The following is a 22,533-nucleotide window of genomic DNA, read 5'->3' as shown; positions in this document are numbered from 1 at the left end:
AAGAATCCATTTTATTTGTTTTGTTTGTTTGCTTTTTGTAGTTTTCTGGTAGTAATAAGCACAGATAAACACTTTCAAAAGCAGTGTCAGATGTACTGTGCATATACATAAAGTCAAACATAATTTTCTTCACCAGTTGCTTGATCGTTCAAAATATATATTTATATTTATATATATAAGTGATGTGTGGTGTATAGTAATAAAAACAAAGAAGAAGGTTGTAACAAAACAAAACACATAAAAATCAAGCAAATCAAATGAATTTTTTCATCAGCTCATACACAAATAAGAACTAGTGGGTGTTGTGATGCAGTTCAGACTATATTTAATCAGGACATGAGTGTTACTGATCTGTTTCATCTGGTAATAAAGATTTTAGAAATTGGTGTGATAAATGCTGACTAAATAAACAAATATTTGACACACATCTGAAAAAAACATGGAATTATCATCTCTTTAAAACAGTATTTTCCAGAACAGAACCTTAAATAAGGTAGAATTTATATCAGTAGATTGCATTAATCTGCTTAAAACGATTGTTTTTCATTCAATCTCCAGTTACACTCATCAGTAAACATTAACTTACTTTAGAAAATAGGTGGAGCTGCTGATGTCCAATCCAGAGGGTCTCTGTCATCAATAAGGAGAAGGTCTCATGCTGTATAAAACGTGCCTCATTATTGCCTTCTCTCTCTCTCTTCCTCTCTCTCTCTCTCTCTTTGGGGATGTGTAACAATATGTCTTTGCTTGCATTATCTCTCTCGCTTTACGCTGTAAGTGTCATTACCTTAACGTACACCTCACTTTCCAGTTTTGCCTCCATATCTGCAGGTAAACTATGCACTCTTCAAAACAGCTTTGAGCCAAGTTTTGTAGCCCAGGGTGACTTTGTCATTGGAGGGATCTTTCCCCTCCACTATAACCAAGAAATGCCTGATCTAAACTGCACCTACAGACCACCACCAGTGAAGTGCAATGGGTGAGCTCAGCGGAGTGTTTAACTTACTGCTTCCAGCAAAATTATGTGTGATTTTGTTGCATAGACATGTACAGTTCTCTATAGACTTGCATATGCAGCATGTATGTATGGTTCCCAGTGTTCGATGTTAATTAGAAAACTTATATTCAGTGATGTCCTGACCTGACCTGCACTTTGTGTTTAAGATTCAGGTCTGAGTAAATAGAAAGTGTCAGTATGAGACACAAAAAGACAAACTGACACTTCCCAAGTAACTTACAAGTAATATCAATTTGGTTTTGTGACATAAAGTCTCTAATTTGGTAGTAGTTTAAAAATGCATGTATTTTCTCTAAAATCATTACCAAATGATCAGAAAAATTAGAAAATTTTTAGAAAATCATATGAATATCGTATGAAAGTTAAAGACTTGTCAAATAAAGACATAAAGTATTACTCACAAACATATATTATTCCCTCTCAAATAATCAGAGGCCTTCTGCTTGACTATCTCTGATTTGTTTGAAACTATGTATATGAAAAATTTATGTGTGAAATTTTAGCTTGATGTATTCAATACTTTCACAAATGTATTTTTTAAAATTGCTTTTGTATATTATTGTGACATGGAACTACATATGGTTCAGAAAATATAACTAGTTGACTTCTGTGTTAGCTTTCTTTGTTAATGTGTGCCCAAAGGTGCTTTTCCTGAACATCTTCATTTTTTTCACATTTATCACCCGTAATCAGATTTTTTTTAAAATCTACTTGTCCAGTATTGCAGATTCTAAATCAATGGCATGATGAGAAATAACAGTGAACATTTCAAGCTTTTAGGTTCAATACTTTCTGAGATGTTGTCATCCAAATATAGCTTCAAAATTCAATGTGCTGAAAGAGGCTATTTAAAAATTAAGCTATCTTGGAAAGTGCTTTAGGTATCAAACTGAAATATCACAAATATCATAAGAAATTTCTATATATGATGTCATAGAAATTTTAGGCAAATCAAAGACAGTCGAGCAGCAATTTTTCTAAAAAATATGCTGATTTCAGATAGAATGGCCCATAAGGAAATGAGAAAATGGGGTTGTGGGAGGGGGGCGGGGTTACAGGTGAAAATATAATCATACTTCAAATCATAGCACCATCTCTGTTTCTAATTTTTCCTCTACTCTTGCTGTGTTTGATGTGTGTGTGTGTGTGTGTGTGTGTGTGTGTGTGTGTGTGTGTGTGTGTGTGTGTGTGTGTGTGTGTGTGTGTGCTGCAGATTTGATCCCAGAGCTTTCCGCTGGGCTCAGACCATGAGGCTGGCAGTGGAGGAGATAAACCAGAGTCCAGAGCTGTTGCCCAATTACACCCTGGGGTACAAAATCTTTGATTCATGTGCATATCCACTGACTGGCCAGAGGGCTGCTCTGGCTGTGCTGAACGGGCTGAGTGAGGCTGAATCTCCCATGTGCAGCAGCTCATATCCACTCCTTGCTGTGATTGGAGAGTCTGGTTCTGCTCAGTCCATCGTGGTGTCAAGACTCCTGCAGCCATTCAGAATCCCAATGGTAATATCGACTCTTTTCCTCTGTAATCCTGGAAGCCTTAAGGTTATTCTATGATCTATACTGTGTTGTTTTTCCTTCTTTTTTTTTTTACACAGATCAGCTACTTTTCTTCGTGTGCATGTTTAACTGACAGAAGAAAATATCCAACATTTTTCAGAGTAATCCCCAATGATGACTACCAGGTAAGAGTTTGAAATCATATTCAAAGGAGTTTGACAAAGGACAATATTGAAAAAGTTACAATTATATGTATTTTTCTGTAAAAATACATATAATCCAGCCCTCAATACTAATAATCCACGAAGGTCACTGCTATGTTTATCTACAATATAATACAATAGGATGGGTGTGCAACAAGTGAGCTCGCCAGAGTGTTTAATTTAGTGTTTCCAGCTAAATGATGTGTGATTTTATGTATTTTATGCATGTTTTCCAGTATTCAGAATCCGAGTGTTAATTTCATATAATAGTTTATGATATACAAAGAGTAACACTTCATTTTATGTGTTTATAATTTCCCAGTAACTTAAAAGTAATTCTAATTTGGTTACATTTGTATGTATTTTTCTATAAAAATCCTCTCAAGACATTAAGCTTGATACTAATAATTCTCTAAGATCAATGCAATGTTTATCTACAATCTGTATTTTGAGATTAATACAGCAGGCAATACACACGTTTAGATTTACTATCTTCTCACTAAACAGCAATGACACTTCATAATACTTTGCATTGGAATATGAAATCAAAAGCAAAGAATTAACACTTAATGTCAGTCAGCTTTTGTTGTGAGATCAAACCTGTTCTCTTCTGTTGAATCCAGGTAAAGGCCATCGCTCAGCTGTTGGTGCACTTCAACTGGACCTGGGTGGGGCTGGTGAGAGGCGACCATGAATACGGCCGCTTCGCTGTGCAGGGTTTACTGAGGGAACTACAGGGGACTAAAGTGTGTGTGGCGTACCAAGAAATGATCCCTCTGCTCTACAATCAGCAGAGGGCCCTGGAGATCATGCAGGTGAATACAAAGAAGCACTGATTTCAGTTTTATAGCATTAAAGAGATGTTTTTTAAATTCATTTATTTATTTTACCTCAAATCCCAATTATAGCAGGTGAAGATTTGTGCTACTGAACCCCTCGTGTGTGGAATTTTTATGCAATTTTAGTGAAAATTGTTGCTCTGAGATAATAGATTTTTATCCCATTCATCTCAATGTCAAATCCACAGACAATGAAGAAGTTACTAACATGCATTGGCACTTTCTTTTCTTGATGCAAAAGGTGTGACCAGATTTGGACATTTTTAAGCCTTAAATGTCAGGATTTTAAAGAATTTACTAATTTCATATTAAATACTGCACCCAGGAGACTTGTTCTATGTCACTAAGTTTTAATTTGCTTTCAGTTTTCTTTTTCTTTCCTCCCTCATATGATTCTCTGTAAAGGTCATGCGAAGCTCTTTGGCAAAAGTGGTGGTTGTATTTTCAGCTGAGGGGGAAATGACACCTTTCCTGAGAGACTACATGGCACAAAACATCACTGGGATCCAGTGGGTGGCCAGCGAGGCCTGGGTGACAGCATCTGTCTTCACGGGCAGCGAATATTACCCCTACCTGGGAGGCACTATTGGGTTCGGCATCAGGACAGGTCACATCTCCAGACTGAGCAATTATCTGCAGACAATAAACCCTCAGAAATATCCCAACAATCCTCTGGTGCAGGAGCTGTGGGAGGCTCTGTACGGCTGCAGTCCTTCTCTGTCTTCTGCCTCCCAGTTGCCGCTTTGTTTGGGGCAGGAGTCGCTGTTGGAGCAGCATTCGGCCTACATGAATACATCCAGCCCTAGAGTGGCCTATAACGCCTATAAAGCTGTATATGCAATCGCTCATTCCCTGCACAACCTTCTTCACTGCCAACCAGGAAGTGGACCTTTTGAAAACAACTCATGTGCTCAAAGCAACAGCATTTCCCCCTGGCAGGTATAATCCAGTATTCTTACTGTTTCAGTTTTGTATTGTTTAAGCTATTTTAATGTATTTCATATTTTACATTGGCTTTTAAAGCTGCAGCATTACCTCCAGGAAGTCAAATTTACCATTGCCGGGGAGGAGGTGAACTTTGACTTGAAGGGCGACTCCATACCTTATTATGATGTCATCAACTGGCAAAGAGGCACAAGCCAGAATATTGAATTTATAAACGTGGGGTTGTTTGATGGAACCAAACCTGCTGGAGACGAGCTGCTGATCGAGGAGGACAGGATAATGTGGGCAGGGCATCAGAGTGAGGCAAGCTGCTCACACTGTGTTTTTACCTTCATCAGATGCCAACTGTTGAAGTTCTGTAGGTTGAGGTGGAGGTAAGTCAGGTGGGCAGGACAGTCTGGATCTGATGTGAGTCAGTTTGCAATGATTTAATAAACAGTAGATAACTGCAGCAATACAATTGCATCTAAACATCTAAACCATTTTCAGCCTGTTTCCCCACAACATTCCTACAAGTTTCAATGATGTTTAAAACAAAGCATTTTTATTTAATGTTCAAAGGATGTTTTAAGGATACTTATCATTTCAGATCATGTTCCTATGAGGTTGAAAGTTGAATAAGACAGAATATTTTAACATTCAGAAAATAAAAGAATATAAAAATGTTTTCAAAATGTTATCAAGGCACCATATGATAGAATGTTCTTTAGAAAACATTTCTTCAATGTGAGATATTTTAAAAAGTACATAATTTTGCCTGTAATGTTCTGAGAATATTTTGGAGATGATGTTGTTGAAACGATCTTTTATTGAACGTTCCCACAATGTAACAACATAACAACAAAAGGACATTCTCATTACAACTTTGGAAAATGTTTTAGGAACACTTTTGACATTCTTTAAAGAACTTTAAGAACAACATTCTGAGAACTATAAGAAAATTTCCTGAGAGAAACATTACTTTCTCAGAACATTTTTAGATTCTAGCTGGGTTGTGTTTTCTGACCAAATATTGCAGTTCTGAAACATTCTGAAAGTGGCTATTGATCACTTAAATTGCCAATTAACTATGATTTTCTTTTTAAAATTAATATCAGAATCAGAAATACTTTATTGATTCCTGAGGGGAAATTACTGACACTACAGTTGCTCTCACAGAATGTCTTTGAAATTTAAGCAGTGGAAAAATATAGGAGAAACATGAGTAGAACAACGTCCTAAAAATATAAACATAAATAGAAAAGTATAAGCACAAAATGTAAATATGTACACTATACTAAGAAAATCAGTTGCTGCTTACATTCTAATATGTGCTTGAAGCTGTTCTGTTTTCTGTCTCTCTAGGTGCCGGTGTCTGTGTGCAGTGGCAGCTGTCCTCCAGGATCCAGGAAGGCTGTCCGTCGTGGGAAGCCTGTCTGCTGCTTTGACTGTGTACCATGTGACAGTGGCAAAATTAGCAATGAGACAAGTGAGCTTCAATAAAAATCACAACACTTCATATTTAATATTCTATGTCCGAATGAAACCAATAAGTTCAAATGAGCTTATCTTTTTGTGCCCCATTTTTTCTTTTAGATTCAATAGAATGCACATTTTGTCCAGAGAACTTCTGGTCAAGCGAAGACAGAACATCCTGCATCCCCAAGAAGGTGGAGTTCTTGGCCTATGATTCTTTGGGTATCGCCCTGACGGTGATCTCTGCAGTGGGTGCCTGCCTCACTATAGCTGTTTTTGCAGTGTTCTTCCACCACAGAAACACAGCCATCGTCCGTGTGAATAACTCCGAGCTAAGCTTCTTCATCCTCTTCGCTCTGACGCTGTGTTTCCTCTGTTCTCTGGTCTTCATTGGAGAGCCCACAGTCTGGTCCTGCATGCTCCGCCACACTGCCTTCAGCATCACATTTTCACTTTGCATCTCTTGCATTCTGGGGAAGACTATGGTAGTTTTGGCTGCTTTTACTGCCACCAGACCAGGCAACAATATCATGAAGTGGCTTGGTCCTAAGCAGCAGAGGGCCATTATCTTTAGCTGCACTCTGGTTCAAGTAGTCATCTGTGCCGCCTGGCTGATTGATGCTCCCCCTTATCCATCCCGGAATACTAAATATGAGCGCTCAAAGATCATACTGGAGTGCAGTGTGGGATCTAGTCTGGCATTCTGGTGTGTTCTGGGATATATTGGTCTGCAAGCCGGTCTGTGCTTTGTGCTGGCCTTTCTGGCCCGGAAGTTGCCAGGCAACTTCAATGAGGCCAAGTTCATCACTTTCAGCATGCTGATCTTCTGCACTGTGTGGCTGGCATTCATCCCCGCTTATATCAGCTCGCCTGGAAATTATGCAGACGCAGTGGAGTCATTTGCTATTCTGGGCTCCAGCTTTGGCCTGTTGTTCTGCCTGTTTGCTCCAAAGTGTTACATTATTTTACTAAAACCAGAAAAAAATACAAAACAGCACCTAATGGGAAAAGAAAAGAAAGAGCATGTCATAGGTTAACCTTTAGAAATATATCTGGAACTTCTATTTATTGTTCAATGTTATATCTTCACAAATCCTTATATATTTCAGATTTGTACTGACTGTGCAGTGACATGCAGGTAACTGATGTTACATCATAGTAGTTTTATTACAGTGTACCTTGAAATACATATGTGTAATTAAAAGTAGTGTGTCCATTAATTGTATATTTTAAAGAATAAAGATGTTCAGCAGCGAACGTTCTTTTGAGTTTTGGAGGCTCAGTTTGTTGGAAAAAACTTTCTGCTGATCTACTACGCTGCAACACCTATAAACTTCACTTTAATATTGATCCTAGGCCAGTGAGTTTGCACACATGCAGAAATTGTGGCGTATTTAGGTGCCTTCTTTGCACTCTTCTTTCACATGCTAAGGCCGTGTAAATTGCAGATTTTCTTTTCAAATTAAAAAAGGAAGCTATTCATTCATATATGCGGAAGTTGACAGGTGTTTTTGTGATGATGTGTTGAGTTTTCACCAAACGAATCAGATAACCCATTTTCAAAAATGCAGTGTTTGGAATAAGGTCCATGATGTGTGCCTCAATACTTCTCAGGCTATAGTACACAAATATCTAGACAATGGCCCTTAAAGGTCACAGCATATATTGACATCTAGTCTACACTGCATAGAGAAAGTAGAAAAACGTTGTTTTGGAATTTGTGGCCTGAAGAAATCTTAAAAGTAATAGAAAAAGAACATATACCCATACTCCAGCGAAAACATCAATAAAGTAATTTTTAAAGCATTATACTTTAAAAAAAATGGAAACATGTTTAAAATGCGTTTTATTTTGTCACATTCAAATACACAAACTTTACATTTCTATATAATTCATGATTTCAGATGAAAAAAGCATTTGTTTAGGCCAGCTTGATGGATACCTAAAGCATACGTGAGTTCATCTGGGATACTTTCCAGTGATGCCTTTCTTAACGTTCCTCTCAGGCCGCATTAAAATTATGTAACATTTAGGCAGAAAAATACACAGTAGCAGTCCAAAGCTGGAGGCCAATATTGCAAATATCTCCACAGCCACTGAGAACTTCCCAGGAGAGCTGACATAAGCAGGTATGAAAGAAATCCACACGGCCCAGAAAATCAGCATGCTGAACGTGATGAGCCTCGCCTCGTTAAACGTATCCGGTAACTTCCGTCCGAGGAAAGCCAGAAGGAGACAGATGAACGCTAGCAGGCCAATGTAACCGAGGACCAGGTAAAATCCAGGCGGCCACGGCTCCTTACATTCCACAATGATCTAATTAAGTCCAACAACACATTAAAACAGATCAATCAATGTATATAACATAGAGAACATAAGTTTTTTAAAGATAAGATAAAGATAAAGTTCTTTATTTCTCCCCACTCCAGGGGAAATTTACATTGTTACAGCAGTTTTATTTACAATATATACAAGGGTGGCAAAATTTTTAACAGAAAAAAATAAAAATAAAAATAAAGTTTAAAAGTGCAAAGATGTGCAGTGCAAGAATGTCTGTGCAAATTTTATGGTTTGGGGTGGTAATGATATAGTCCAATACAATAAAGCCTCCACATACACTGCTAATGGCAGCATATTAGTGATATAATGCTGTGAGAAACATCAAAACATGGAATTCCTACTTTTCCAGTTGAGGCTTGATAGGTTGGGTTCCTGAATGGGAAGGGAGGTGCACCCAACAGCCAGCCAGCACAGAGACAAATCTGAGGGCAAGATAGAAAGATCTTTATAAAAACAAAACATTAACAACCACAAATTCAGGTTAATGACAGTTCTACATCCCTCCCACCTGAGGAGCTGTAGTACAAAGAATTAGAGTCCTTTGTTGAGAGGGACCAAACAGCTTCAGGCTTCTGGAACCTGGTGAATTCGCTCGGAAAGCCAAGAGAACCACAATGGTCTTAACGAGGAGGCAGGACAGACAGAGAACAAAGCTGATCCCAAATGCTGCCTGGCGGAGTCTGCACGTCCACAGAGACGGCTGGCCGATGAACACCAGCGAACACAGGAAGCAGAGCTTGAGTGAGAGGAGAAGGAGGAAGCTTATTTCTGAGTTGTTGGCCTTGACGATGGGTGTAGAGCGGAAACGGTGAAAGACAATAAAGATGATGGCTGTCAGGACGACACCAAGAACTGTGAGTGCAACCAGGATGATGCCCATGGTCTCGTAGAAAGACAGGAATTCTTCAACCCCTACGACACATTTCACCCTCTCTCTGTCTGACCAGTAGTACTCAGGACATTTTGTGCACTCGGTGGAACCTTTGGGGACACGTAAAGCAGACGCGTGCTGTGTAAACACTCCATCCACATGGGTTGATGACAGTGTGGGATGTGTAGCATGTCAAAATTCCATTCTGTAAAATGTTTGAGCAAGCAAAACAAACCAGTCTGGTTGCTGATCTCTCCATCTGCACAGGGCAAACAGTCAAAGCAGCAGTGAGGCTCTCTGGGACGTCTGGCCTGCCTGCTGCCGGGGGGACATGGAGCACTACACTGAGATACAGGCACCTGAGTAATGACCAGAAAAATGTAGTGAGCAACACAATTCTCCCTCTGCAATGTAACAGATCTGCATATGAAATCAGTTTAGGATGCACGTGACATACCTGTGACTGTCCTTCTGTCCATACAATGGTGCTCTGCTCTATCTTCAATTGTTGCCCCAATGGAGCTGAACCGTCATAGCTTCCCACTTTAGTAAATCTAAACAACCAAAAACAACATGAGTCAGTTTTGCACGGTAACTCTTCTAAATGCTCAGATAGCCACATGAAATGCATGCAGAGCTTGTTAATATTTAATAATATTCCACCTAATTTCATCTTTGCTGTCCTTCTGCCAGTTAATAATGTCATACAGAGGTACTGGCTCACCACTGGAGTCAAAATATATTTTCTCATCAAACTGGTTTGTGAAATTCACTGACTTCAGATGATGCAGTAACTATATGAGAAGACGAAAAAACTAAGTAATTAAGGTGAAAAACTCAATAATTTAAAAAAAAAATCACATGTAGATTGATTTGCAGTTTTTTTCACCTACCTGCTCAGAAGTAAACGATTTGTGTTTCCCACATTTTTTGCCGAGTCCTGCAGAATCACAGTTCAATAAATTGTGCAGAGCATGTGCGATGGCATATACAGCTTTATACACATTATAGGATATTCTGACCTGAGATACATCAGTGTAGCTGCTGTCTGCGTATCTTAAATCTTCTGAGCCTGTGCATAGAAGCTTTTCAGCAGCACCTTCACCCTCTCCATGAGGATTAAATAAGCTTTTTTGTGCTAGAGTAGGTCCTACAATAAAGCTTGAATTGATTTGGGAGTATGATTTGTGACCAAAAGCGTTCAAATCACTCAGTTGTTCCATGTCTGCTTCACTTTCTTTGGATCTGTTTTTTTCAAACTCTAGCTTACAACTAAACTGCTCCTCCCAGAACATGTTGACAAATTCCATGCCTGGTCTGGGAGAGGGGCGGACGTTCAAAAGGAAGTCCTTCAAGCCAGGGATCCAAACTCCAGGGAAGGAGAAACCCAGTGTTCCCTCCAGGAGAGAGTGGAAGTGGGGTGAGGTCAGCAGGCTCGCCGTCACCCAGGCTTCACTGGCTACGCACTGTATCCCCGTCACATTTCTCTGAGCAAGCTGGAAAGACATAGATAAACAAAATCAATGTTTACCATCAATTCTTCTGATGTTTGATCACTGCCTATAAGCTTGGTGATATCAACTGAGGCGCTTACCTCTAACAGCAGATCCAGCAGCTGTCCCTCTGTGGCAAAGACAACCACAACATGTGCAGTTGAACTCTGCAGCTTGTCTGCCATGTCTTGTATCTCCTCCACTGTAGGTGATTTTGGGATAGTGAGATGAAATGCCACACACCCACCTTGTTGTCTAAATTGATTAGAGAACGCTTGGATGCCATAATGACTGTAGTCATCCTGGAATATGTACAGAAATGTTTTGTAAATCAAGTTGGAGTGCTTAAATGACTATTTGTGGCATTAATAAAAAGAGGCTTTATCTGACCGTGGTTCCTATTGTGCCCACCCAGAGCCAGCCTAAGAATGTGACGAGCTGCACAAGACCTCTGACTTGAAAGAAATCACTCGGCACAGTCCGCAGAAACGATGGATACATATGTTTGTCCGTAAGACACGTACAAGTGGCAAAATAACTCACCTAAAAGGAGACAGAGTTCATTTTACTTTACTAAGACACTAAAATAGAACTTCATTTAACATTTTAAGCACTAATGTGTGATTTATTAGAAAAACCAAGTGTGGAGGAGGGAAGAAAGCAAGAGCATTCTCTGTGTGAATGAAATCTTGTGCATGATCTTTTACTTTTTGTTCATTTCTTACCAGTGGGATGTTAAAAGGGCCCAGAGTGTGTGCCACAGCTCTTGTAGGAGAAGAGGATGCGAGACCAATCACAGCAGGCACAGGAGAACCAGACAGACATGAGGAACTTTCAGATTGTGATGTCCCTATCTCCTCCAGTGCAATGTCAAGATTGCGAGGCATTGCTGTGTTAACTTCACCGCCTCTCTTTTTCACTGTGGACAGCTTCATCTGCCTTCTTCCTATTTCTAACATCTTTAACCCTTCCATTCCAATACCTCTATCCTTTTTCATATTTGATTTGTTTTCAGCATCTGTTTGTTTGGCCTCATTCATCACAGCTTTGGAGTGGCTGACTAAAGAAAGAAAAGCTCGCAGGCTGGTGTGGACGTGATCACAGCTGTCCATGATCCGGTAGCCTAATGTAACATCTGGCAACAAGGTCGAATTACGATTAATTTCCTCGACTGCAAACACCATAGTCATCATCCAGCGGAAGGCTCTGTGGTCAAAGCTGCAGAAAATTCAAGAAATATATTCAGTGTAATTGCTCATGAAACAGAAATCACAGTATCACAACAATAAAGACCAGAACATATAGACTGCATAGGAGAAAACAATAAATGTGAGATTTTTTAATATGCTGTGAAGAAAGAGCAAACCAAAATGAAAAAGTAGCAGATAGCAACAGTAACCTGACACTCACCCACTGCAAAGTGTAATTTGGGGTTTGGCGTGGTAGCTGTGCTGTGGATTAGAGGCGACATAATGCAGAGGGAAAACCCCTCCGATCACAACATCCCCCTCTGAGTGCAGGGCCAGAGGCTCACTGTCGCACAGCTTTACACACTGAGATAAACTAGGATCAACAGCACTCACTTCCTTTATCCCAAAACAATTCACTGTCTTTTCTACACTCTCTATTTTATTCACTCCTCCCTCCACACTGTCATCTACAGCATCAGGTATACCAGTGAACACCACAGAAAATAATCTAAAAAAGACACAATAAAGCAGCCAATAATTAGTCCCAATCAGAGTTGGGTACTTTATCCATACTGACCCCATAAAGACTGTTTGCTGGATGCATAGGTTTCTCCAACATGGTCTGTGACAGGATTATTAAGGTAGGCTGTTAAAAACGGTGATGATTTCATACATCATGAGTCATCACCAGATCAACCAATCACCAGACTGAAGAGAGGGCCTAACAGGGATCAAGTGAACCATGAGACATACTATTGGAAGTTTGTTTTTACTATTTGTTTTTCTACAGATGATGATAATAAAAGAGGAGCAATCTGACATATATTTCAGGACTTTAAAACCACAACAAAATGGTCACATTTATTTAAATAGATTTGAACAATGAGATTTTAAGTTTAAAATAGTGTTTTATTTTAAGATTGTGGAAAAACAAATACCACTACCAAAACCGAGGAGTAGCATTGGCAATAATAAACCTTAATGTTTGAAATGATGGTAGTGTCTCATTGTAGGTGGAATTATTTTTCAATTAAGTGGTTTAAACTCATCCATAATTTAGAGGCCTCAAAGAATGTCTTGGTAATCTACCGTCACCTACTGGACTTCATGCTGTAAAACTAGAATGCATATTATAAAATTGCAGTGTGTGCTTTAAGAAAACCACTGTTTAATGTGTTGGATTGGTAGGTGGGGCCTCAAATCTGATTGGATAATAGATGTGCAGAGAAATTCTAAGTAATTAATCTAAATACTGAAGGGAGCACAAATGCATTGTTTATGTCAAATGTTCAGTAGTAATGACAGACTGTACTCCATAAAGGAGCCATTTTTGTCAGAAGAATCTTCAGCAAACAATGTGTAGTTGGTGTTAACTTTGTGACCTCCCTTCTAAAGCTCTGAGCTGATTGGTCAGTTTGAACTGTGAGGACACCGCCCTATATCTATATATATGAGTACACAGAGACACTGGTTTTGTCTGAAGGCAACACAATGCTGCACTGTGAGTAAGTAATTGTTTGAAAGCTTTTCCCTTGTCATTTATTCCTTTTGTAGGCTGCATATCAAGAGCCTCCTGTTTGTTCAGCAAATTTTCTGTGCCAGTTTTTTGTCCTCCACATGCCTTGCAGTGCCACCTACACCTTTCCATGCCACACAAGCATTTGTCAAATTACCTTTCAAGGCTAGTTATTTTTAGGTATTTTCATTCACACCTTCCCCTAGCTCTTCCTGACTGTAGTGCCCTCAGCTAAAGATGATGTAAAAATTTGTTGGTTGCTGCCATGACAGACTGACTTCCCTCTGACCATGAGGTTCACCAGTCATTTATGCACTTCGCTTTGAGCGTCCCCCACTCTGCTAAGGTTAACCAGCAGCACAACCCACCACCTGATTCAAGACCTGTGACTGTTGTTTTGATAAAAAAATAAAGTCAGTAACTGACCACTGGCCTAAGATGCTCTCTTCATAAACAGCTTAATGCTTGAACATGGTGTTAGTTGTGGACACACCATGATTTACACAAAGGCCAGACTGCATGACACCCCTTTTTCCCCTAATCACACCTTTCAGTGTTTCTTCTTCATTGTGGTCCCCAAGTAGAACGACGTAATTCAAAAGAGGCTTGTTCTCCACGACTCTACTGAGAAAGTCTAAAAAGGCCGGCAAAACCAGAGGCAACATTCAGACTGCCCTCTTAAACATCCTCCTCTTATTCTCAATAAAAAAAATTCAGTGCAATTCCACTCTGCTGGGAGCTTGTGAACTTTAAAGATGCCCAGCATTTTTCACCGTGTCCAGAGGAGAAGAGAGTTAAGTCCTTATCCTGGAGTTTGGTTTCAGAGCCAGAGCTATGCATAATGTGCATATATGAACCCAACAATATTTAGAGGTGATCTGGCTCCACTATGGAGCCAATTATTGTGACCTGGGATTAGCACAAAAGGCTCCATTCTTTGCCTGTCAACTGCCAACACACTCCCTTACACCCATCCAGTGGGTTGACAGTGTAAAAGGCCCATGTCTTCTTTTGGGGAGCAAGTCTGTCCATCCAGCACTCATTAGCAAGTTCCCAGTTTTTAGGTTTTCAGACGAGTAACTAAACTGAAAGAATCTCCACAACTAGACAGAAACACTGACAAAAGAGCTGTTTAGAACAAACGTTTTTTTTCTCATGTGACTGCAGATAGATTCTGAAACTGGTTTAAAAATGCCTTTTGTTTCCTGGATATTCATGATTCATGCATTTAATCTACAGTCTATGTGCTGTTAAATTCTGTTGTCCTCCTTTTATTTTTTGTTTATGAGTAATCACTGCTTAAAATTTGATTGCAGAACAATTTCAAGAAACATCTCGATATTTTTTTTTGTTTTTTTTTTTGTGGTAAATCAGTGCAATAAAAGCACTACTGATTGTCCAAACTAAATGTCAGAGCTAAATTCAACACAGTGTTTGTGAGATGTAGTAATATTAAAAGGTGCTATGCCAAAGGAAAGCAGTGTATCTTAAACGTGTCAAAACGCTATGCCTGGGGCCTACAGAATACACTTGTGATACGCTCTTGTCTTTGCACATTATGGTGTGGTGTGTGGGGATCATATTTTGTTGGCCTATGATCCTGCTCAGCTGTCACTAGGCAAATCAGGTTAGATCTCCTGGCAGTTATTTGTGCTTCTATGTTATTTAATTCCCATTAGCGAGTGTATTGTTGTATATTGTTGGAAACAGACTGCACTTGTGTCAGTATCTCAGTCTGCAGGCATCACTCTTCATCCAGCTGTGATGAGCGTTGTTTTATTCACACTGAAGCTGTTACTGAGAATAATTAGCTTTAGTGAAAAAAAACATGTTTTATATTTCAAAGTCACAATGGAACCTCAAATCATCATATTTTACATTTGCTGCAGTTCATCTCTTATGAAGATGTATTTTGGTGACTGGAATTTGCAAACATGGCAATGCAGTTGATGTCATTGTGTTCCTTTATATTGCACTGTTTGTATATGATTTGATTGTGCTACATCATTCCATGTCAGCTTTGTATTTACATTTTATTTGTTTTTGATTTGAATCAAAATTTTATTCAGGTAGCAATATCAAATCTGAGAGAAAAAAACTCAGAACCACACATTGTTATTGTGAATTTAGACTTTATTTCATATGCTCAGCACATTAGAAATTACTTGTAGGACAATAGATCAAAATAGCATTCCAAGCGGACATATAAATAGCACAATATTTAACATAAAAGACTAAACATTTAATTCAACAAAGAATTAGAAATACAGAATTTCATTGTTTACATGATATTGACACAGTGTAAGCTTTTGATATTTGCAAACCACTGATTTACAAGGATTCATTTTTGTTCATTAAATTTTTCTTGGTGTTCTTCTCCGGCTGAAACAAGATGATAAAACACTTTGGAGCAAATATACACAATATTAGTCCAAAACTGGAGGCCAGCATGGCAAATATCTCCACAGCCACAGTTAATTTCCCAGGAGAGCTGACATACGCTGGGATGAAGGTGATCCAGACTGCACAGAATATCAGCATGCTGAAGGTGATGAGCTTGGCTTCGTTAAAATTATCCGGTAGTTTCCGGGCCAGGACGGCTAAAACGAAGCAAAAGACAGCCAGCAGGCCGATGTACCCAAGTACAGCCCAGAACCCAATAACTGAACCTAATGCACATTCCAAGATGATTTTCTCCTTGTATGTGTTTAGATTTTTCATTGGGAATGGAGGACTAAGCACCAACCAAATGGTACATATTAAAACTTGAATAAAGGTGAAAGACACAACGGTCATTCTTTGCTGTGGAGGCCCAAACCATTTCATCACATTACTGCCTGGAAGTGTAGCTTTAAAAGCCATTAAAACCACTATAGTTTTCCCCAGAACACAGGAGATACAGAGAACAAATGTGATGCCAAACGCTGTGTGTCGTAGCATGCAGGACCAGTCAGAGGGGGCTCCAATGAAAGTTAATGAACATAAGAAACAGAGGGTCAGGGAGAAGAGCAGCAGGAAGCTGAGCTCGGAGTTGTTAGCCCTGACAATAGGAGATGCCCTGTGATTAAAGAATACAGCCGCCGTTATAATGGCCAGACAGGCGCCACCAACTGAGAACACAGCCAGGATGATTCCTAAGATGTCATCATAAGAAAGAAACTCCACAGGCTTCGGTAAACAAGTGTTTCTCTCTGAATTAGGCCAGAATTCACTGGGGCAAGGGAAGCAATCATTGGAATCTGAGGGGGAAAAAAAGACAGAAATTTTAGCAGCGATATATTCAGTGTTGCAGATATGGACAGATAAACATTTTTTGTTACCTGTCTGATTACTGATCTCTCCTTCAGGACATGGTAGGCAATCATAGCAACAGCTGGGTTTTCCTTCCTGCAGCACTTTACGAGTTCCTGGAGGACAACTGTTGCTGCACACCGACACAGGCACCTGTCACACAGATACAAGCAAAGGAATAAATGCACATTTTTACTCCACAGCTTGCTAAGTTTAATTTGAGAAATTACTGTCATTTGGCTCATTACTCGAGTGCGTCCCTCCATCCAGGTTATGTTGCTGCTTAAACGAAACTCCTGACCTACTGGCAGCGATGCGTCATAGTGCCCCACTGTTACCATCTCAATGTTTCCAGTCTCACTTTTCTGCCAGTTAACCAGTTCATAAGTAGCCACAGGATCCCCATTAGCATCAAATGACACATCGTAACCATTTTGGGAAAAATGTACTTTCTTCAGATGGGTTAAAATCTATGAGGATATAATAAAATTAGGCAGAAATAAAATAATTTAATTCCATTAAAAGTACATTATAGGTGGAGAAGGAATTTACACATTTGTTTAAACTGACCTGTTTAGACTGTAATTTTGTCAGTTTTTCACACTGAGTTGTGAAATTTGTTTCCTGACACACTGCATTGTGAATGGCATGAGCTAATGCATAAACAGCCTTGTACACCATGTTAGTAACTCTGAGCTGAGATGTGTCTGTGTACGGACTCTGGAGCTTCTGCAGGTCTTCACTTCCATCGCACACACTTCTGTCTGAAGCAGCACCTAAAACACACAAAGACAGATGCAGACATTTTTATCCTACAGACTTAAATTACATGAATATCTTCCTGTTTTTGTACCTTTATGTATATCACCTCTTGTTAACACAGATCAAACAATTAGACACGTTTCTAAAAGCTTCAATCACTAACTGACTTGGCCGGTTTCAGTGTGAAATCACTGTCCACATAGTACAAACAAATCTACATTTACTGTCACTGACACATGTAAGTGAATGCAGTTCTTATATTGTGTTCCACTGCAGTAAGGTTCATACAAAATCTTCTCCAAGGTAGTGAAGTGTGAAATTTAACCTGATCATATCAGGTTAGAGTATCTGCAGAAATGCGGCCTGCATCCACCTCAACTGTGTTCAGCATCAGTAAATTTCTAAACTTAAACCTGTTGTGGACTGTCTAACAAAAAAAGCCCCGATATGCATCAACAAACAATGTAACACACCAAAAGAGACCATTTAGGTAGAAATCACATATGTTAATGTAAAAATCAAGACCATTTTCTCACTTTCTGCCAGTCTGCAGTTGAATGAATCCTCCCAAAACTCAGTGAGCAACTGGGAGGCAGCTACTTTTGAGGGAGGGAGATCCAACAGAAACTCTCTCAGACCTGGAATGACAGACTGCTGGATGCCAAACCCGATGGCCCCGGCACAGAAACTGAACCTCAGCATTTGTGGGTCGGTCACCCAGGTCTCACTGCCTATCCACTGGCGAGGTGGGGACGGCTCCTTCTCCAACTCCTCCAACAACAGCTTCATTTCTCCAGTGGCTAAAAACGCCACAATAACCACAGCTGTGGACCTGGGAAAAATTACAGTGTATTTTATAATATCAGTATATACACAACTCATTTTTGCAATTTGTATCAAGTTTGTTAATGTGATGTAGAAACCTGCGGATAACATCAGCTACTCTCCGGACCCTGCTGCGTGGATGGGCCCGGTAGAAAGATTCAGAGTATTCCACACAGATGCCCTCTTTGCGCGCTGCGTCCAGAAAGGATGCCATTCCATTGTTGCCATAGTCCGAATCGGACCGAACAGCACCGATCCAAGTCCAGCCGAAGTGCTTCACAAGCTTGGCGAGCGCATCAGCCTGGAACCGGTCACTGGGGATGGTTCTGAAGAAACTCGGGTACTGCTGCTTATCGGACAGGCATTCACAAGTGGAATAGTAGCTCACCTAAATCAAAGCAAGAGAGAGTAACTCCTCAGTTTAAAACAGCACATGTGTATTTTAAACCCCCAGTTTGCCAGAAATTCAAGATACTTACTTGAGGAATGTCAAAGGACCCAACGAGGCGCGATATGCTCATGGACAGGGTGGATCCAGAATCACCAATGATGGCTAAAACCATGCCAGACCGGGAGCAGTTGTCAGAGGGGTGAAACACGACATCCAGGCCGTTTGTGAGCTGAAATGCCACCTTAATCGTCCCGGGCACTGAAGCGCACGAGTCGTGGATCTGATAACCGAGCGTGATACCCGGCAGCAGCTCCGAGCTGTTGTTAATCTCCTCGATGGCAAAGATCATTGCGCGTGAAAAGCGCAGTTCACGGGAGTCGACGCTGCACACAGACACTCCTGTCACTTGAAATTTACATTCAGTAAAGACAATCTGCACTTTAAAGCTATGCGTAACGAACATCTGACTGCAACTCATCTGTGAACCAAATGCGTAAAAGGTTAAACCGAAAGCGCAGTTAAACATCAGTACAACAGTAAGCCAGTTAAATATGAAATCTGGATTTCTTTTTTCACATTTTCGGTTTGATGCATGTAAATCACTTACTGAACACCAGACTACATAAATGTACGTTTTTTCATACAGTTGCACAGACTCTTACAACTATTTCATGTGGATGTGTAAATACTTTGGTCTTTCATGTGAAAAAACAAATCACTTTCTTTTTCTATAAGTCTGCAACATTGCAATACAGAATCAAACCATTTCTATTTCCACACATTTTAACATCCTTTAATCTCCCACATCACCCTCTTACTAACCTCCCTGCACACTTTAGTGGCTCAGGCAAGGCAGTGTAGTTGTGCTTCACTGTGTGCATGTATAAATGCATGGAGAAAACACCCCCAATGATGTAGTCACCATCCACTGAGAATGCAGGTGGACGAGGTGTGCCCTGCAGCTTACATTGCACAGATGAAGCCTCAGCACTGACCCCATTATTATTCTCATCCAGAGACCCACCTAAGACAGCTGAGCTCAGCTCAAACAAACCCAAAACCAATCTCCAGCCAATACAGAGAGCTGAGATTTCCATCTCTAGAGTGTGTGCATGTGGACGTGTGTGTTTTTACTGGTTTATATAGGGCCTCAGACGTCAGCTTACTAGACGTCAGAGAGGAGATGCTCTTACCCAGAGATCTTTAATTAAGTCTTTTAGATCTGTGATGTGTATTATTTCCATTACCTGTCTCCTTTCACCTGTTGCTAAGTTACCTCTGAAAATACTACACTTCTTATCTTCTTCACACCTTTCTGCTTGCTTGGTTCCATATATCAGCTGTAATCATTCCAAATGTAGCTATAATTAGGTGTTTGTAAGATGAATAAATCACATGATTTATTGTTTCAATACACCGTATTTGAAGTTCATATTGTGTGAAATCTAATGTTATAATAAATCTTGCCCTGGAGTTCCCTTTAAGTTCAGCTGCTCTATAATCTGACTTAACTGCAAATAATTACATTTGCTGAGATATATTTGCATTTTCCAACAACCCCTTGTTTGCTAGATTACATTTATCTCAACCAAGCAATAGAGGATTGGATATTTTGCCTCTCAGGTGAATTTGATTTGATTAAAATGATAATAAAGCCTAATCTAAAGCCCTGTCCATGACGAGCTGATGCAGAGGTGTGCTAAAGTTGACAATATGGCCTTCCTTCATTTCCTGGTTGTTTAGAAAGTTTGCTTACTGTCAGTACGCTTTGGGTCGATGCTTATAGAATGCCTCTTTAACAGTTTGTTGCAAGATATTTTTGTATTAAACCACCAGCCTGATGCACTTCCCTGCTGTGGAGGCTGCTGCTGTCTGGGAGTGATATTTGTGCTTGTTCTGCAACACCGTTCAGGTGGCTGATGCATCTCAAACTGACATCCATATGAATGTCAGAAGCCTAGGTTTACAACAGAGTATTGCATTGTAGCAAGATGGTCAGTGTTTTTGTGACAATCTACAAAGAACCGAATGTAAAGCCTTACTCTGCTACTACCACCTAGTGGACATCAAACTGGACAGTGGACAGAAAACGTGTGTCAGCTGAGAGATGGGCTGTTTTAATGTCTGCTGTGTTTTAAAATTACGTAATTAATAAAGTGTGAAATATTTGCATATCGTCTTCATAACGGTAGCAGTATCATAACATAGAGAAACATGAAACATAACAGTCTCACATAAAAATAATAAAACACAAAGTTATTAGTATATGTAATGAAAAGAAAAAATATCTAGAATGTGCCTTTAATTCTGCTTCCGTGAGCCCTTCATATGCTTTAACCACCTCAGTGATGACAAGGTTATGATGCCTCACTGGCTTCTCAACAGTTCATTCGAGGTTTCAAAGACTAGCTCCAGTTCATTTCAATGTGGCATATTTACAGTTAGTGTGACTACAGGGCCCACTAAGTTTGTACTCTCCATCTCTGTTGTACAGATATGAGAGGAAGGTTCATGTTAAAGGTGTGAGCTTCCTGCAGCTTCAGCAAGAAACTGAATTTTTACATGAACCATTTTCATTTCTGATAGAAATTAAACAAAACATTGTCATGCTACATATTCATCCACGCATGCTGGTTTGTTTACATGTCTGAAGCTATTGATATTGTTCTACAAGTGAGTGTTCATGCTGGAGAGGTTGTAACAAACAAGATGATCAGGAAATAGATTTAACTGGACTTTTCTCTCACCTGATTTTTGGAGCGATCAAACACCATCTCAAGGACAGTGTCGTTACACACCTTAGATTATTCTGATCAAATTGACACAATATATTCGAAGTCTATGTTTCACTCTTTGCAGTAAAAGTTGTCCTCCTCAGTCAGTATTGCAGAGCAGTGTCCACAGAAACACCATTAGATTCCAGTGGTGTGGTATTCTTCTGCCTCTGCCTTTATCCTCTCTGCCTCTTTCGTTGGATTTCACTCCTCTTCAGGTTCAACAAATGTGCCCAACCACCAAACTGAAGAATTTGCAGGATGATTTAGTCAGAATTTTCCCAAATGGAGATCCCTAATAGCCTGCAGGCACATACTGTCCTACTTTACATTAATTCAAGATTGATCAGCTCCCAATTGATCCACAAAAACAAAAGTCTTTTAGCGTTAAAATTCATTACATGTATGACACAAGCATAACGAAATGTGAGGAAATAAAGTTGTCCCACAAGAGTCTTTCATCATTTTTCTCCTTTTTTAAACATATACTACTCTATTAAATCAGCTCTTCTATTTTTTGTACCATATCATAGTCCTGGAAATATTCAGTTTCAGTGGTAGTATATGACATTAAACACTGTACTCCACTCAGTCCATTAAAAGTCAGAGCTGAAAAAAAATGTAAATGCATTCTGAAGCAGGTAACTTCACTCACATCAAATCACAGACTTATTATTCCACAGCCTGGATAAACCAATTAAGCAAACTCAACACTGAATGTAAATTAACAATTCATTTAATATTAATAGAACATTGCATTTTACAAAAGGTGTGCACAGTGTAAAGATAATTGTTATCTTTGCTGTATTGCAATGTTCACAGTTGTTTCTCTACACAGCGCTATGTGTTGAAGAGACAATAATGAAGATGAGCTTTAGCTTCACAAAAGCATAAGATGTCAGATCCTAATGTGAGGAATATTAATGTAATGAACAGTAAATACATGGATGATGTAATTATATTATTCTGTATCTACAGAGCTAATTTGGTATGTTTGTGCCCTGCCCCTTAATGTGTCAGTGGGTGTTGTGAAACTATGATGAAAAGCATCAAAGGACACAACCCTGCATATAAAATGAAGTAGCCATTCATGAAGACAGTCAGTCAGGAGGAGGTTCAGT

The 22,533-nt window shown here is 39.6% G+C and overlaps 3 protein-coding genes across 3 annotated transcripts; 1 reads left to right on the top strand and 2 right to left on the bottom strand.

Annotated features, from left to right (window-relative positions):
* The first annotated feature begins 714 nt into the window (after window positions 1-714).
* Window positions 715-7,227, top strand: LOC111589105 (extracellular calcium-sensing receptor-like). The gene is made up of 8 exons (XM_023299823.3): window positions 715-979; window positions 2,232-2,520; window positions 2,616-2,702; window positions 3,344-3,535; window positions 3,965-4,498; window positions 4,583-4,807; window positions 5,849-5,972; window positions 6,080-7,227. Exons 1-8 carry the CDS (start codon window positions 726-728, stop codon window positions 6,994-6,996), a joined length of 2,622 nt encoding a protein of 873 aa, XP_023155591.2. The 5' UTR covers window positions 715-725; the 3' UTR covers window positions 6,997-7,227.
* Window positions 7,228-7,907: 680 nt separating this feature from the next.
* Window positions 7,908-11,714, bottom strand: LOC111589088 (extracellular calcium-sensing receptor). The gene is made up of 10 exons (XM_055012336.1): window positions 11,389-11,714; window positions 11,054-11,206; window positions 10,765-10,965; window positions 10,064-10,657; window positions 9,834-9,964; window positions 9,628-9,724; window positions 9,406-9,529; window positions 8,808-9,280; window positions 8,641-8,721; window positions 7,908-8,275 (listed from the first exon to the last, which is right to left on the bottom strand). Exons 1-10 carry the CDS (start codon window positions 11,701-11,703, stop codon window positions 7,919-7,921), a joined length of 2,526 nt encoding a protein of 841 aa, XP_054868311.1. The 5' UTR covers window positions 11,704-11,714; the 3' UTR covers window positions 7,908-7,918.
* A 3,767-nt stretch (window positions 11,715-15,481) lies between these two features.
* LOC111589101 (extracellular calcium-sensing receptor-like) lies at window positions 15,482-19,048 on the bottom strand. The gene is made up of 7 exons (XM_055012536.1): window positions 18,727-19,048; window positions 18,346-18,635; window positions 17,959-18,254; window positions 17,231-17,436; window positions 16,909-17,130; window positions 16,690-16,813; window positions 15,482-16,608 (listed from the first exon to the last, which is right to left on the bottom strand). The coding sequence occupies exons 1-7, from the start codon at window positions 18,985-18,987 to the stop codon at window positions 15,701-15,703; spliced, it is 2,307 nt and encodes a 768-aa protein (XP_054868511.1). The 5' UTR covers window positions 18,988-19,048; the 3' UTR covers window positions 15,482-15,700.
* Between the last annotated feature and the right edge of the window lie 3,485 nt (window positions 19,049-22,533).

Source organism: Amphiprion ocellaris, chromosome 7, assembly GCF_022539595.1.
Source record: "Amphiprion ocellaris isolate individual 3 ecotype Okinawa chromosome 7, ASM2253959v1, whole genome shotgun sequence".
Classification (NCBI taxonomy): domain Eukaryota; kingdom Metazoa; phylum Chordata; class Actinopteri; family Pomacentridae; genus Amphiprion; species Amphiprion ocellaris.
Note: the sequence above shows the minus strand (reverse complement) of the source record. Positions and strands in the feature narration are given on the sequence as shown.